The sequence below is a fragment of the Bos grunniens genome, chromosome 29 (assembly GCF_055505025.1).
Source record: "Bos grunniens cultivar Pamir isolate PY7600 chromosome 29, Bosgru_T2T1.0, whole genome shotgun sequence".
Classification (NCBI taxonomy): domain Eukaryota; kingdom Metazoa; phylum Chordata; class Mammalia; order Artiodactyla; family Bovidae; genus Bos; species Bos grunniens.
The window spans coordinates 3,235,216-3,251,846 of record NC_141193.1 but is presented as its reverse complement, the minus strand read 5'-3'; the positions used below and the strand labels follow the sequence as shown (position 1 = coordinate 3,251,846).

Below are 16,631 nucleotides of genomic sequence, written 5' to 3'. Positions count from 1 at the left end.
AGCCAGGCAAAAACAAAAATAACAAAGGTGGTTAAAAAAAAAAATAGGTTATCTCAGTCCAAAGCTTATCAGCTTGCAACACGCTTAATCTTTGCATGACTATTTCGGACTCGAGCTCCCCAGCTCCCCGACAGCCTTGCTTTCGGGGACCTCCATCCTACAGGAGCCATCGCAAACGCTCGATGGCAAAAGCTTTTAAGACCTGCTGGGCTCATGGACTCAGCCGCAGCTCAGCTGTGGATCACAACACGCAGGATTAACTTTGGTATTCACGGTCGCTTTTAAACCATCACTTTCTCCGAGTGGGTAAATAAAACCACCCAATGGAGGTCACAATTAATTTTTTAAAAGAGGGAGGGAGTTGGGTTTTTTTAAAAAAAAAAAAAGAAGAAAAACATGGAAGCACAGCACCGGTGAGCAGCAACCTGCACGCCGGCCGGGCTGTGAACAGAGCGCTTCACGACAAGAGGCAATCTCTCTTTTAAAGGGATAGGGTGGCAGCCACTCGGCGAGCCCAATCCACTTCCGGATCCCGCAGACCTCGGAGGCCCATTCATCAGCTCGCTGCGACCCAACAGGTTTAATGTCCTCCCCCCAGCGCCACATCAGAGCCTCTGAAGGACCCTGATTTCTCGGCGGGGCACTTTTGTGTCTAGAAAACAGAGGCTCCGTGGCTTGAGGTGGGGGGAACACTTGAGCCGTTCAAGGGACTTTTTCAGGAAGGCATCTCATTGGGCTACAGGCAGAAAGTCAGCAACACTGTAATGACTCATTCTGAAGAGTCAAAATCAACCCCATGCCCAACTTGGAATCTGGGGATCCTTCCACCATGTTTTATCTTCAAAAACGCAACCCAACACCACAGAGGCAACGCTGAGTCTTACCGTCATCTCTTCTGAGTTCAGGATCCTGACTCGTGGAGCTGGGTCCCCCGAAACACTGCCCCAGCCCCTGCTGAGCCCCACTAAATGTCTGAAAACCCTGGCAGCAAGCACCATGGGCTCGTTCTGGCAGAGTAAAGAGCCCAAAGCCTCAGATGCAGGACCTGAGACCCCACTCTCCTGTACCCTTCTACACCATGGTGTAGCTCAGAAGTCAAAATTTGCTGAAGATCATAAAGTAGAAAGGAGGCCCCGGCCCACCCCTCCCCAGCACCCCTACCGTGATTTCCAAGGCTGTGGCAAATGGCCCCTGGAGCTCCCCACGCAATCATACCAGACGCCCAGCACCCGAGAGTCTGGGGCAGACAAAAGGTCACCCCGACGGAGACAGACAGACAGCACCCCCACAGGTCACGGAGGAGGTGGGGTCCTGGAGCCCAGACCCTCACAGAAGCTGGAATGGGAAAGCCACGTAGCCACAGACCTTCACACACAACCCACCGGAGACCCCCAATGTCACACGGCCCCAGAGTGACCTGCTGTGGGTGGAAACACGGCCCCCACACGACCCACTTGCCCCGTGTTCCTCACTCAGACCACACTCGGGGGGATCAGGGCATTAATTACACTCTGGCAAACGCACCCAACCCAGCACTGACATGCCCACGGGACTCGGCTCCTCGACTCCAACTCCAGGTGCCGCGAGGCCAGGATTTTACATTGAGAAGAGAGAGCGGGGTTGAAGGTGGAGCGGGCACACTGGCAGAGGGAGGGTCACTCACTCAGCTGACATTTACCAAGGCCCCACTGTGCACCAGGCTTCCCTGGCGGCTCAGTGCTGAAGAATTGGCCTGCGATGCAGGAGGCTTGCAGGACACACAGGTTCCATGGCTGGATCGGGAAGATCCCCAGGAGGAGGAAATGGCAAGCCACATTAGTATTCTTGCCTGAGAAGTCCCAAGGACAGAGGAGCCTGGCAGGCTACAGTCCACGGGGTCACAAAGAGTCGGGCACGACTGACCGATTAAACAGCAGCTGTGCACCAGGCAGGGAACAGTCCAGAGGGACGGCCAGACAGCACCGCAAGTGACCTCCGGTGGGCTGATGGCAGCCCTGGATCCTGTGTCAGGCAGGGAACAGTCCGGAGGGACGGCCAGACAGCATCGCGAGTGACCTCCGGTGGGCTGATGGCAGCCCTAGATCCTGTGTGTGTGTGTGCACGCGCGCTTAGTCACTCAGTTGTGTCCAGCTCTTTTGCAACCTCATGAACTGTAGCCCGCCAGGCTCCTCTGTCCATGGAATTTCCTAGGCAAGAATACTGGAGTGGGTTGCCAGGCCCTTCTCCAAGGGATCCCAACCCAGGGGCTGAACCCGAGTCTCCTGTGTTGGCAGGTGGGTTCCTTACCGCTGAGCCACCTGGAAGCCCCTGCAGTGTCTATACCCTAGTCCTAATCCTACTGATTCTGACGACCCCTCTGCAGCCCCCAGGCCCAGCCTCAAGCCGTCTCCCAAGTGTCCTCCTCCTCCGCCCACCCCTGCCCTCTCAGCCCATCTGGGAAGCAGAGTTCAGCGGGCAGATACTCCGCTCTGGTGACCACAGAGCCCTGAACCGGGACCAGGTGAGCAGAGAGCTTCCTGCAGGGTGATGCTGCTGTCAGTGGTCTGGACCCAAGAACCCTCTTCCCCGCTCTCCTTCCCTCCACCCACTTGTCCAGCCCTGGTTCCAACAGCAGCCTGTGTGAAGACCCCTGAGCTCCCTGCCCCAGCCTGCGCTGCTGCCTGAAGCTTTTGAGTGTGGCCCCGTTTCTCTGGGTGCACAGGGAGATGGGGAGCCTGGAGCTGAAGAGCCTAGAGCCCCCCAGAGTCAGATGGGCCTGACTTCAAAGCCTGGCTCAGCCCATCACTCTGGGACGTGGTTCTGGGGCGTCCTGCCTAGGAGATGCCCCTGGACCCTGCCCACGCCCCCTGGTGCTCGGCGTGACCCCACAGGCACTGCACCGCCCAGAGGAGGGTCCTCCCTGGCGGGAGCAAGCCTGAACCAACAGAAACTTGAGGCGACACACAGGTCGCCTCACCCTAGGGTGAGACAAGACGACCCCCTGGGGTCCCGACAACACCCGGCCTCAGCTGCCTGCAGCACCTGCTCACTAAGGCCCCGGGTTGGCCTCCTGTCTGCCCGGACTGACTCTGTGCTCCGGCTGCTGATATCTAGCACCCCCTCCATGGCAAACCACCCCTCACATCCTTGCCCCAAGGTCTGCTTCTGGGCAAACCCGACCCAAACGCCATGTATCCTACATCAAATCTGCCCTTGGTCACACAGATAGCCACACGTCCTTGGAGGAGCGACGGAACGTGAGACGCTGGGCATGCAGGCTCGGCAAGGGTCGGATGTCTGCCTGGCGTTATTCATCCACCCAGAAACAGGACGGCTCTCCGAGGCAGGGGCTACAGATCCCTGCAGAGGACTTAGCGAGACCCGCTCAGGGCACAGGACAGGGCCAGACCCTCCCCGCCACACACCCAGCATCCGGCACCCCTGGTAACAAGGGCAGGTGGAAAGCTGGGTGGCCACGGGGCACAGGGCAAACGAGTGCAAACCTAGAGGTTCAGTTCACGGGATGCTGAACTGAGACCTCAGCATGGATTTACTGCGAGGCCGAGAACGAACGCCCCGAGTGACGTCTGTGCCCGTGAAGGACCTGCAGCCTCTCTGCGAGGCCTTCGACAGAACCCTCTTAAGCGGCACAGTTTGCTGGTTCCCAGTCAGAGATGCTGAGTCAGACGACGCAGAGGAAAGAAGAAGGCTTTTTCCGCGCCCCCCTCCCTTGGAGATACTGAAAGGCCCCGGCATGGGAGCACAGATTTCCTGTACTAACATTTCCCTTTAGGACACTCCGGGGAAAGGCCCCGGCGCAGGTACCAGAGAGCATGGGCTGATGGTAAACACCACCCCACATTCTCCTGCAGCCCCAGTGTGTCCACACAGGTGCAGCAGGAAGCCTCCAACCTCACTCCCCGCAGCCGGAGCCACGGACGTCACACGCGCCTGCCGTGACCGTCCATCTCTTGACAGGGCAAGCCCTCACAGTTTAAAGAAATCATTGAATGGAGTGGGTGAGTGGTAATTAACATATGTTCACCCAACAAACAGGTATTCTTCTTATAGTAAGAAAATATGTTTGTAGAGAGGTGTTTACATCCCAGATAAGGAACAGGAGAGACAAGCCAGAAACCTCCTCGATCTGGGTTTTAAAATCGGAACTTTTTGAGTTTGTGGCTGGGGCAAGGAGGGGAGTGAATGTGTAAGGCCGGGCTGGGGGTCAGCAGGCAGAGTCTCTAGTTTCTCCTGTCTCCCTCCCGACAGCCAGCCGGGGAAAGGAGGCCCCTTCACGCCTCCCCTGGCTCAGGGGAGATCAGGATGGTGGCCCCAAGGGTGTCACCATCACAGGAACTCAGAGATCCTGGATCCCCGGGACCACTGACCACCCTGGGGTCCTGGGCCGGGCCTGCACATCTCCTCCTGGCAATCTGCCTGCTCGACAAGAGTCCCAATTCCCTTCACGGCAACCGGTATTTTTGTACCGCTCTCTCGTATCAGCGGGTGGTGGGAGGAGAAGAGTTGGGAGGGCTCAGTTCATCCTCTAGAGTGCTTTGCAGACATGAACTCATCCATCTGCATAGTGTGCTTAGGGAGACGCTGACGCAGCCCTGCAGGATGCCCGGATCTCAGAGCAATTAGGAGGTCTGGCCCCAGCTCGCGGGAGGACTCGCATCAACATTGGGCGCAGGAGGCCCCGATGCTCGGCACAGGGGACCGGATGAGGCAAGCGAGACACTGGGCTCCGCATTCTTGTGCGATTCTCGAGGCAGCTGGGCGCCCGCAGACATTCGACACGGAAAAGACCAGACAGCCAGGCGCGTGGGATCGCTCACCCCCCAGCGCCCAGTACGGGGGCAGCGATCAGGCAACAAGACACAGAGGCCACCCAGCAACTTCTCCAGGCGCCCTGGAGGCTCGCTGCCCACCCCCTGGATGGGATGGCGCCATCTGGAAATCTCACCGCTGCTGGTCCAGTGGGCCTGCTCCCCGCTGCACGTCCGGTGTAAGCCCGGGGCCGGAGGGAACAGGCCAGAGGGCTCTTCCAAGATGCAAGACTGGGCCCAGCCGCCGGCAGGGCGATGGGACAGGGGAGGAGCCGCAGGGACAGTCCTCCTGGTTGGCACGAGGGGTACTGCAAAAGGGAGCAGTCATCAGTAGGCAGAGCCAGGGACGCAGAGGCAGGAGGGGGAGCGGGACGCCCCTGGCTCTTTCTGCCCCTTTTTCATTGCCATCTCCGACTTTAAATGGAATCGTGTGTGTTACAGAATCCTCCCGCAAACCCATCTCAATCGGTCGCAAGGTAATCTGGTTCTCCGGTTGGACGTCAAGGCCCTGCAGCCATCGCCGGCACCCTCGCCTGACATTTAAGGGGTTCCGGGCCCCGACCCTGCCACGCGTCAAGAAGATGCAGCAACAGAGGTGGAGAAGATGCTCGGACTCTGTTCCCGTTAAGTTTGGCTAAAAGCAGACTCCAAACTAATCCGGCGAGGTGACCAACCGGGGCCCCTGCGCGGTTCACTGGCAGCCAGCCAGCCTACTCACCAACGTCGGTCTCCTTGTGGTTCTTGATGTACTCGGCCAGCTCAAAGTTGCCGGCGATGATCGCCACCTGCCGGAAGAGGAAATCATGTTAAGGCGCCAAGCGCAGGACACGCTGCACATCCCGACGGCCTAAGAGCAAAAGTCCAATCAGAGCTTCTTTTGAAAAAATAAGAGATATTCCCCGCTTCCGGGTTTCCCGAGATACAGTCAACGCACAGCACTAAGCTGAAGGTGTGCAGCCTGCTGACTTGACTTGGATATTATTTTGTGAAACGATGAGTTTAGTTAATGTCCATCACCTCATACGGCTATGCAGTTTCTTCCCTAGGACTTCCCTGGTGGCCCAGTGGCTGAGACTCTACATTCCCAGTGCAGGGGGATGGGGTTCAGTCCCTGGTTGGGGAACTAGATCCCACATGCTGCAACTAAAAAGGATCTTGGTGTCGCAAGGAAGATCAAAGAGCCCATGTGCTGCAACTCAGACCCAGCCCAGCCAAATAAGTGATCTTTCTTCAAATGTGAACAATTTATCCTGAAGATTTTCTTTAAAAAACAAACCAACAAACAAACTCTTTTCCCCTTGTGATGAGAACTTGAAGGCTCTGCTCTTACCAACTTTCAAGTGAACCACATGGCTGAACGCGACGTCCTCTGGGCTAGTTTGCCTTGTGACTAGAAGTCCAAATCTGGACCGTCTTCACCCATTTCCCCAGCCCCCACCCCACCCCGGGAACCACAAACAATCTCATCTCTTTTTCTATGAGTTTGTTTCGATCCTACAACAAAGTGGGAGCTACAGAGCTTGCCTTTGTCTGATTTCAGGCAGCCTGGGCCCTCGAGGCCTGCACGGTGCACCAGTCGGAGCTACTGAAACAGCGGCCACCACACCCAGCAGCCCGACCACAGGCACCTTCTCCCGCTTGGCCCCCTTCTCCGGGGCCCTGGCCATTCTTCCACCACAAGGCCATCATTCCGTGAGAATCTACGTGAGACAGTCCTCTGCCCGGGAGGCCACGGAGGGGGTGGGTCAAGGGACTGAGCCTGGAAACCCCCCGGACGGCGTGCTGCGTTCCCACCAGTCCTGACCGGTCCCAGCATGCTCCCTGGAGGTGGGGGGCGGAGGGAGGCATCCATTCCTCTGATTGGTCCCCATAGCTAGAGGTTATGGGGAATCTCAAAAAGCACTCACAGCTCTTCACTGAGTTTCAGTAAAGCAGAAAAAACTCCACCTATGCACAGCATAAACCAGCACCTACAGGCAAGAGTCCAGCTCAAGCCACACAGACAGTGACGAAAGCGAAGAGGCCATGTGGTCCGTGATGCACTGAGGCAGCCAGGCAGGCAAAGACAAAGGCCCTGGGGGTGGCCCCGGGGCCCCCGGGGAGACCTGATACAGAGCTTACGTGGGCAGGGCTCTCTGCGCCCCAGTGGGGCGCCCTGGGCACAGGGGGGCAGCCGTCTCCACCCTCAAATGAGCCGGGTGTTCAGACGCCAGCCCGCAGACACACATGTCAACTGTCAGTCTCCTGGGAGCGATACTGTGGGTGGGCCTTCCCCGATCCTTTGGAGGCCTTCAGAGCAAAAGCTGAGATTTGCTGGAGGAGAAATTCCGCCTCGAGGCTGCACCACCAGCTCCTGCCTGAGTTCCCAGCCTGCCCTTCCGACTGCAGACTGGCCAGCCGCCACAGTCTTGGGAGCCAAATTCCTGCAAGAAATTTCTTAAACATACGTGTCTCCATCCTGCTAGCTCTGCTTCCCTGGAGAAACCTGCTTGACACGGCTCCCTGTGGGGGCCGGGGGACTGTGGTGTCTTTGGAAGTGACACTGACTTCGCCTCTTGGGCATCACCTAATGCTTGGTGTCCTGCAAGGATGCCACTGACTGGAACAGCCTGGAGACAAATTCAGCCTCCTCCCCGGTCTGCTAACGTCAGGGGAGCCACGGCAGCCCCTGTCTGCATGAGGCGAGGGTCCTAGGGGTGGACAGCAAAGGCCATTTCAGCGACAGGCCCTGTGAGGCCTCCCTGGGGGCTCAGATGGTAAAGAATCTGCCTGAAATGTGGGAGATCAGAGTTCGACCCCTGGGTCAGGAAGATCCCCTGGAGAAGAGAATGGCAACCCACTTCAGTATTCTGGCCTGGAGAATCCCATGGACAGAGGAGTCTGGTGGGCTACAGTCCATGGGGTCGCAAAGAGTTGGACATGACTGAGCAACTCTCTCTCTCTCACACTCACACACACACACAGGTTCTGCAGACACAGAAGCAGGTTTCGAAGCACCTGGTGAATGGAACTTCACCAGCCTCCTGAGGGTGACCATCCACCTGGGATTCAGGCTTGAGACGGTGGATCCTTAAAACAGAGCAGGGGGCTTCCCCGGTGGTCCAGTGGTTAAGACTTCAGCTTCTAATGCAGGGGACGTGGGTTTGACCCCTGGTTGGGCAGCTAAGATCCCACATGCCTCTCAGACAAAAAAATCCAAAACGTAAGACAGAAACAAAATTGTAACAAATTCAATAAAGACTTAAAAAATGGTCCACGTCGAAAAAAAGAAAGAAACACAGCAGGGACAGAGGGTAGGAACCTAAGCAGGAGGCCCACAGAGGCCCTGCGAAGCCAGCGACCCAGTCGGCTACCATTTGTGACATGACCCCAAAAGGAAGGGTGTACAGGGTGACCCATGACACGTGACCCAATGTCACCCAGGGGACAACTGGTCAGAGTCATTCCTGGTTGGAATTCCCTGGTGGTCCAGCGGGCAGGACTCCACGCTTTCCTTGCAGAGGCCTGGGTTCAATCCCTGGTCAGGAAACCAGGATCCCGCAAGCCGTACAGCACAGTTAAAAAGAAAACAAGCATCACTCCCTGTCTTCCAGCCAAACTCTCAAGGTAAAACTGCCTCCCACCCATCAGGGTGGCTGCTATCAAAAGACAGAAAATAACAAGTGTTGGCAAGGATGTGGAGAAATTGGAAGGTTTGTGTATTGAGGGTGGGGATGTAAAATGGTACAGCTGCTGTGGAAAACACTGTTGAATTTCCTCAAAAAAAAATCCTACACAGACATGATCCAGCAGCTCTGCTTCTGGGGATTTGTACCCGGGGGGATCTGAAAGCAGGAATAATGGTTAATTCTTTATGTCAACTTGACTGGGCCACAGAAGGCCTAGACATTTGGCCAAAAGTTACCCTGGGCGTTTCTGGATGAGATTAGCATCTGAATCAGTAGACTGAGTAAAGCAGATTGCCCTCCCAGCATGGGTGGGCCGCATCTAATCAGTTGACGACATGCCTAGAACAGAAAAGTCAAGTAAGAGGAGACTTCTGCCCACCTGTGACTTGGGACATCTGTCTTTTCCAGCCTTCAGTCTCAGAGAAACATCCGCTTTTCTTGGGTTCTGAGCCTGCTGGCTTTTGGATCGGAACTTACATCACTCGCAATGCTGGACCTTCAGTTCACTACAGCCTCAGATCTTGGACTCCTTGGCCCCATAATGAATCTGTGTGTGTGTGTGTGTGTGATGTGTGTACTCTGAGTGGGGTGCCGCTGTAACCCCACTGCAGTTGGAACCAGGCTGAAGGAGAAGCTGCTTTTGTTCTCATCACTGGCGAAACCTCCATCTCCTGGGCTCTGCAGCCAGGATGTGGAGGAAACCCACGCCCCCATCCCGAATGAAGCCGCCTCCTCTCGCCAAAACCAAATGTGCCTCCCGACACAGAGAGCTATTCATAGGCGCTCTGAGAGCGTGGCATGTCCTCGCCAAAACTGGAAAACAGCTCTGTGCAACAGTGATGGAAACTGTGGTCTCGGGCCGCCCCCTTTCTTTGGTCTTCCTTCCAGATGACCACGTCCCCTGCTCCGGACTCCAATGGCAAATCGGGAAGTGGCCGAAACCCAGAGACCCAGGAGCCTGGAAAGGTGTCGGAATTCTGAGCATCTACAAGCATGTGGGCAGGAAGTGGGTCCCAGGCTTCAGGGTCAGAGGTCACAAACTCCACTGCACCAACTCCAAGGGGGTGTCCCTCATCTCCAGGCTGCAGCTTGGAGCCCGACAGGCAGTGGGCAATTGTGCGGTCCGGGGCTGTCCAGACCACAGCCCCAGGGCCTCAGCAAATCCCAGGAGGCCAGAAGCCTTTGCAAACTGATGTGTTACCCGGGGGCTCAGGGACCCCACACCAACCTTGACAGGCTGCCTGGAGGGAGCGCCTGCTGGGCAGTGGAGGCGAGCGGCATCAGCACCACCAGAAGGTCTGTCTCCAGGGGCTTAGCGCTGGGCCCCAAGCCAGAGGAAGCAGCCAGGGCACCGCCAAGGCTGCCACACGGGCAGCACCATGCTGGTGACCCAACAGTCTCTCCAGGCTAAAGGAGGACCCTGAGCGCTCCCGGGAGACCTGCCCAGGAATGGAGGGTACACCCTAGGCAGTGGTCAGCCTTCACATGGGCAGCGTGGTGCCATGGTCATGGCCACAGCCTCCCCGTGGTGGAGCCCTCCAGAATGGAGACCACAGACAAGGCACGCCACCTCCTCTGTAACTGGGGATCACTGAAAGCCTGGCCCTTCTGTGACTCCTGGAGGCTTAGAATTGTTCATACTGATAAATGGCACACAACAGAGCCTGAGACTCCACAAATAAAACCCAGGCCTGGCGGGGCTTCTCGGATGACGTCTCCCAAACACATAAGCAGGAACTAACACCCGTCTTGTCCAAATTCCTCCAGGGAACGAAGAGGGAGAACTCTCCAACCCCATGGACGAGGACAGCACGACCCCAGTCCCAGGGATCCACAGGAGTGGGAGTCCTCTCCCCACAGAGGTTGGCATCCTGACCAAACAATAACAAATCAATGCAGTGAATGAATGAAAGTCACTCAGTCGTGTCCGACTCTTTGTAACCCCATGGACTATACGGTCCTTGGAATTCTCCCAGCCAGGATACTGGAATGGGTAGCCTTTCCCTTCTCCAGGGGATCTTCCAAAGTCAGGGATTGAACCCAGGTCTCCACATTGCAGGTGGATTCTTTACCAGCTGAGCCACCGGGAAGCCCAAGAATACTGGAGTGGGTAGCTTATCCCTTCTCCAGCGGATCTTCCCGACACAGGAATTAGACTGGAGTCTCCTGCATTGCAGGTGGATTCTTTGCCAACTGAGCCACCGGGGAAGCCCATAAATCAATGCAGGGATCTGTTCAAAGAAGAGGACCACGCCACTGTGCAGGCTTCTCATAGGAATAAAGGAGCCATCAGTGGAATCCACTGCACTAAAAGAAAAGGGGGAAATCTACAGGGTCATCTTTTTAAAAAGCATTTATTTCTGTTTTTTAAATTATTTAATTAATTAATTAATCCAGCTGCACTGGATCTGGGTTGCAGCATGCGGCATCTAGCTCCCTGACCCGGGATTGAACGCAGGCCCCCTGCACTGGGAGCACGGAATCTTAGCCACTGGATCTTCAGGGAAGTCCTTCTACAGGACCAGCTTGACAGCTGCAGTAGCTGTTATCAATTGATCAAAAAGCATTTGATGAAACTTAATTAGTGAAAAAACTTAACAGACTAGGAATAAAAGGGAATTCAACCTGCCTTCGCCACAATGAAGGATCTCCCTGGCTAAGAAGCCTCCGGGAAGCAAAGTGGTGCAGGGCTCCAAGGACCCCCAGTGTGGGCTCCCTGTGCCTTAAGTGGGGGTCCAGGTGGGCCAGCAGGTGTGACGGCCTCACCACGTGCCTTGGCCTTGACCTTGGCTCACGTGTTTGCTTCCACCAGCCCACCCAGCCTCAGCAGAGCTGACCGGCTCCCTTCCACGGGGGCCTCAGGACAGTATTCTGTGTGGGCAAAATCTAAAGCTGTGAAGCCTCCAGAGGGCAGGCTCTGGAACATCAGTCTGCAGCATGGCTTCCGGAATGTTCTATTGGTCAAAGCACAAAACCAGAGTCTAGGCGTGAGGGGAAATACACTCCTCCCCTCTGTGGGAGGGGCTGCCTGGCGCTGTAGGTGTGTTCCACAATCTCCTAAAATTCCACTCTGCACTGTCGTCTTGAGAGTCCCTTGGACATTAAGGAGATCAAACCTGTCAATCCTAAAGGAAATCAACCCTGAATATTCACTGGAAGGACTGATGTTGAAACTGAAGCTCCAATACTTTGGCCACCTGATGTGAAGAGCCAGCTCATTGGAAAAGACCCTGATGCTGGGAAAGATTGAAGGCAGGAGAAGAAGGGGGCGACAGAGGATGAGATGGTTTGATGGCATCACTGACTCAATGGACATGAGTTTGAGCAAAGTCCGGGAGATAATGGAGGACAGAGGAGCCCAGTGTGCAGCAGTCCATGTGGTTGCAAAGGGTCAGACATGACTTAGTGACTGAACCACAACAACTTCTCCCCAGTGACCACAGCATGGGCACATTCCCTGGTCCCACAGGATGGTCTGGTTTGTCCTTTTGCACCGGAGACCAGGTGGAAGTCCCCAAGGTCACACAGCATTCAGGATCTGCTTCAGGGCTCCAGAGTCTACACTCCTAGGTGCTGCACACCATGCTGGCAGGTTAAAGCTGTTTGGAACCAGGGCCCTGGAATCTGTGAGTTATCACCCAGGGAGGCTGAGGACCAGCAGCAGGACGGCCCCCCTCACAAGGGACGTGCTGAGCCCCAAGGTTGGTGCTGAGCATTCACACCTATGGGGAAAAACCCATCTTCAACGTTCAGAAGTCTGTAGCTTAACAGTCAACACGGGAGGTGGGACAATGATCCAACTGGTCTACCTTGATTTTAGCTTCAGCTGCCAGCTGTGGCAACGCCGAAGTAGGGAGAAAGCTGCCAGGCTCCATCTGGGGAGGGACTGCAACTGCGACCCCAACTCCTCTGATGCAGAAGAGACCCTCGATGTAGGATTATCCAGCCTTCAGCTGTATAAAATATTCATGATTGTCAAGGGAAAAACAGACTTGAAAGGCATCTGAAGAGAGGTGTCAAAGTCTACCACGCACACAGATTCCTTCCTATGGACCCAGCGCATCGTCCCAGATGGATCTGCCAATAAAATGCAAATTTCTTCTTTGAAGCAGCAGTGGCTGTGGAGGGCGCCACCTGCTCCCGGGAATCTCGATAAAAAGCAAACAGTTCTTCAACGCTTGAAAGAAGAAAAAAACAAAAAAACCTGCAAGAGAGCAGCTCCCGTTGGGACCAGCAGGAAGCAAAGTATGAACTCACTGGGTATGTGTGTTTTTCCCTATTTGGCCCCTCAGTCCCCGACCCGTGGGGCAGAATGAATGAGACCACTGTCTGGTGGGAATCTGAGATCTGGGGGATTACAGATGTTCCGAGACTGGCCTCTACCACGCTGTAATGAAGATGTCCACGGTGATCAAGCGAATACAACAGCAATGAAATCAGCTCACGTTGATTCAACACACACACTCGCCTGAGCATCTGAATGCAGGACCTTATTTAATCCTCACGTCTGGGAAGGAGGGCTGCTGTGTCTTCTATTTCCCAGCTGAAGGGACAGGCTCTAAGAGCTCCAGGAAGTCAGACGTGTACCTGTCATGAAGGTGGACCTCATCGTCTGACCCCAAAGACCTGGGGGTGTAGCCCAGTGGCCCGTACACAGCCTCGCATGGCTTTCATCCCAGAAAATTCTCCTGCACCGGGGCTTAGCCAACTCACTTGAAACACCGTCTCACTTAGAGGTCCAGGAGAGATAAATAATGAGATTTGATTCAGAAGCAGAAATTCAGCACTGTTTTCCACAGGTTGGCAACCAAAGAAAGGATTGACAGTTGAGGCCACCAGACACCAGTGAGTGAATCAGCTGGGCCATCAGAGCGAAGCCCCACAGACGGGGCGGCGAAAGCAACAGGCGTTCATGTCTCCAGTCCTGGAGGCTGGAACCCCAGATCCGGGGCGGGCAGGGCCGGTCCCTCCTGAGGCCTCTCTCCTGGGCGTGTAGACGGCCGTCTCCTGCCCGTGTCCTCACAGGGTCCCGAAAGCAACAGGTGTTCATGTCTCCAGTCCTGGAGGCTGGAATCCCAGATCCGGGGGGGCAGGGCTGGTCCCTCCTGAGGCCTCTCGCCTGGGCATGTCGACGGCCGTCTCCTGCCCGTGTCCTCACAGGGTCCCTCTGCGTGTATCTGAGTCCTGACCTCCTCTTACAGGGGTCCCAGGTGGTGCTAGTGGTAAAGAAGCCGCCTGCCAATGCAGGAGATGTAAGAGATGTGGGTTAAATCCCTGGGTCTAGAAGATGCCTAGGAGGAGAAAATGGCAACCCACTCCGCTATTCTTGCCTGGAAAGTCCCATGGACAGAGGAGCCTGGCAGGCTGTATAGTCCACGGGGTTGTGAAGAGCTGGACACGACTGAAGTAACTTAACACAGCAAACACTCGTAGGATCAATGCCCACACTAGTGACCTCATTTTACCTGAATCACCCCTTTAAAGACCAGCTCCAAATACAGCCACATTCTGAGGTCCTGGGGGTTAGGACACCCACACAGGTATTTGGGGAAGGGGACACAGCTCAGCCCATAAGACCTTGCTTAATTAGTACACACAGGGAGAGTCTCTACCTTCCACCCGGACACGTACATTCCCCCGGCAAACGCCCGGATCGGTTGTGTCAGGGGCATACACGGCTGGAGAATCCCCTCCACGTGGCCTGTGTTTAGGATGCGGATGGCAGGGCTGGGGGGTGACTGCCTGGGAGGAAATGCAGAAGCAGAAACTGCATCCTCTAACCTTCACACAGAGCCTTTGTCTCCCCCACCCCAAAATTACCATAAGAAAATTCTCAAACACATCTAAGAAGCCAAAGGAATCCAGCAAAGAGAATTTGTGCGCCGTGTAACACAGCTAGGTTACACAATGGTTTCCGTGTTGCTTGGTGTGGCGAATGTACCCACAACTGTGTGCTCAGAATGTTTTTCTGGCTAACTCACTGCGATGCTTCTCCTTCTAAACAATCCCAGCATCTTCACAGACAAAGGACCTCCTCCTACATGTATGGTCACAATCAGAAAATCGGCGTTCATTTCAGATCATCCTCTAGTGAGCACTACATACCCAGAGTTCTCCAAGGGCCTCTTTCCCCACAGTTTTCAAATTGTTTTCATTTAGGTCGAAGTGCATACAGCAAAATGCTCAGAAGGTACGTATACAATTTGATGAATACATGGGGGTTCCCAGGTGGCGCTAGTGGTAAAGAATCTGCCTGAGATACGGGTTCAGTCTCGGGTCGGGAAGATCCCCTGGAGGAGGAAACGACAACCCACTCCAGTATTCTTGCCTGGGAAATCCCATGGACAGAGGAGCCCAGCGGGCTACAGTCCATGGGGTCGCAAAGAGTCACACATGACTGAGTGAGCACACGTGTGGGGGCACACACACACACACAATCACCATTCTCGTCAAGAAATAAAGCATTCTAGATGGACCTGGAGATTAGCACATTAAGTGAGGTAAGTCAGAGAAAAACAAGTATCATATGGTATCCCTTATACATGCAATCTAAAAAATGATACAAATGAACTTATTTATAAAACAGAAAACAGACTCACAGACAAAGAGAACAAACTTATGGCTACCGAAGAGGAAAAGGGGGGAGGGATAAATTAGGAGTTTGGGATTAACACACACACATGACTGCATGTAAAACAGATAAACAATAAGGAACCACTGTGTAGCACGGGGAACTCTACTCAACACTCTGAAATAACCTACAGGAAAAGAATTTGAAAAAGAATGGATACAAGCATTTGTATGAATCACTTTGCTGTTCACCTGAAATTAACTCAACATTGTAAGTCAACTAGACTCCAATATAAATTAAAAATTAGATTAAAAAAGAAACAGAGCATTTCCTTCACCCCTTTGTAGTCAATTTCCTCCCTCTCCCTCACCAACCGAGAGAACAGGTGACCACACCTGCTGATGTCTGTGTGACGGCAGCCACACGCGTGAACTCACGTGTCACCTACTGTGTGCTCTGTACTGTTTTCTGCACTTCGCATACGGTTCACGAGCACCACTCAGCCTGTTGGGTACCGCAGCTTTGGTTCTCTTGGTTCACAGCCTCCCGAGGAGGGTGATGGCTGGGGACGGGGGCAGTATAGCTCTGGCTTCACAAGAAACTGCCTTCCTTCCAAAGTCGGGGTGCCGTTCTGTGCCCCCATTAGCATCATACGAGAGCTCTGGTTACCCTACGTTTTCACCAACACTTGACCTACCTCTTGAGAAACCTATATGCAGGTCAGGAAGCAACAGTTAGAACTGGACATCAAACAACAGACTGGTTCCAAATAGGAAAGGGAGTACGTCAAGGCTGTATATTGTCACCCTGCTTATTTAACTTCTATGCAGAGTACATTATGAGAAACGCTGGGCTGGAAGAAACACAAGCTGGAATCAAGATTGCCAGGAGAAACATCAATAACCTCAGATATGCAGACGATACTACCCTTATGGCAGAAAGTGAAGAAGAACTAAAGAGCCTCTTGATGAAAGTGAAAGAGGGGAGTGAAAGAGTTGGCTTAAAACTCAACATTCAGAAAACTAAGATCATGGCATCCGGTCCCATCTCTTCATGGGAAATAGACGGATAAACAGTGGAAACAGTGGCTGACTTTATTTTTGGGGGCTCCAAAATCACTGCAGATAGTGATTGCAGCCATGAAATTAAAAGATGCTTACTCCTTGGAAGGAAAGTTATGACCAACCTAGACAGCATATTAAAAAGAAGAGACATTACTTTGCCAACAAAGGTCCATCTAGTCAAGGCCATGGTTTTTCCAGTGGTCATGTATGGATGTGAGAGTTGGACTATGAAGAAAGCTGAGCGCCGAAGAATTGATGCTTTTGAAATGTGGTGTTGGAGAAGACTCTTGAGAGTCCCTTGGACTGCAAGGAGATCCAAACAGTCCATCCTAAAAGAGATCAGTCCTGGGTGTTCATTGGAAGGACTGATGCTGAAGCTGAAACTCCAATACTTTGGCCACCTGATGTGAAGAGCCGACTCATTTGAAAAGACCCTGATGCTGGGAAAGATTGAGGGCAAGAGGAGAAGGGGACAACAGAGGATGAGATGGTTGGATGGCGTCACCGACTCGATGGACAT

General features: G+C 54.1%; 1 protein-coding gene across 9 annotated transcripts in view; it reads right to left on the bottom strand.

Moving 5' to 3' along the window:
- Positions 1-16,631, bottom strand: part of SHANK2 (SH3 and multiple ankyrin repeat domains 2) — a 566,663-nt gene that overhangs the window by 345,749 nt on the left and 204,283 nt on the right. For 6 of the 9 annotated variants that reach the window (XM_086383908.1, XM_086383906.1, XM_086383907.1 and 3 more), the window contains 2 exons: positions 5,527-5,593; positions 4,946-5,116 (listed from right to left, as the gene is read on the bottom strand). In XM_086383908.1, coding sequence (XP_086240034.1) covers positions 4,946-5,116; positions 5,527-5,593 — 238 coding nt within the window. The remainder of the gene's footprint in view (positions 1-4,945; positions 5,117-5,526; positions 5,594-16,631) is intronic. The other 3 variants (XM_086383910.1, XM_086383912.1, XM_086383911.1) reach the window with 1 other exon arrangement.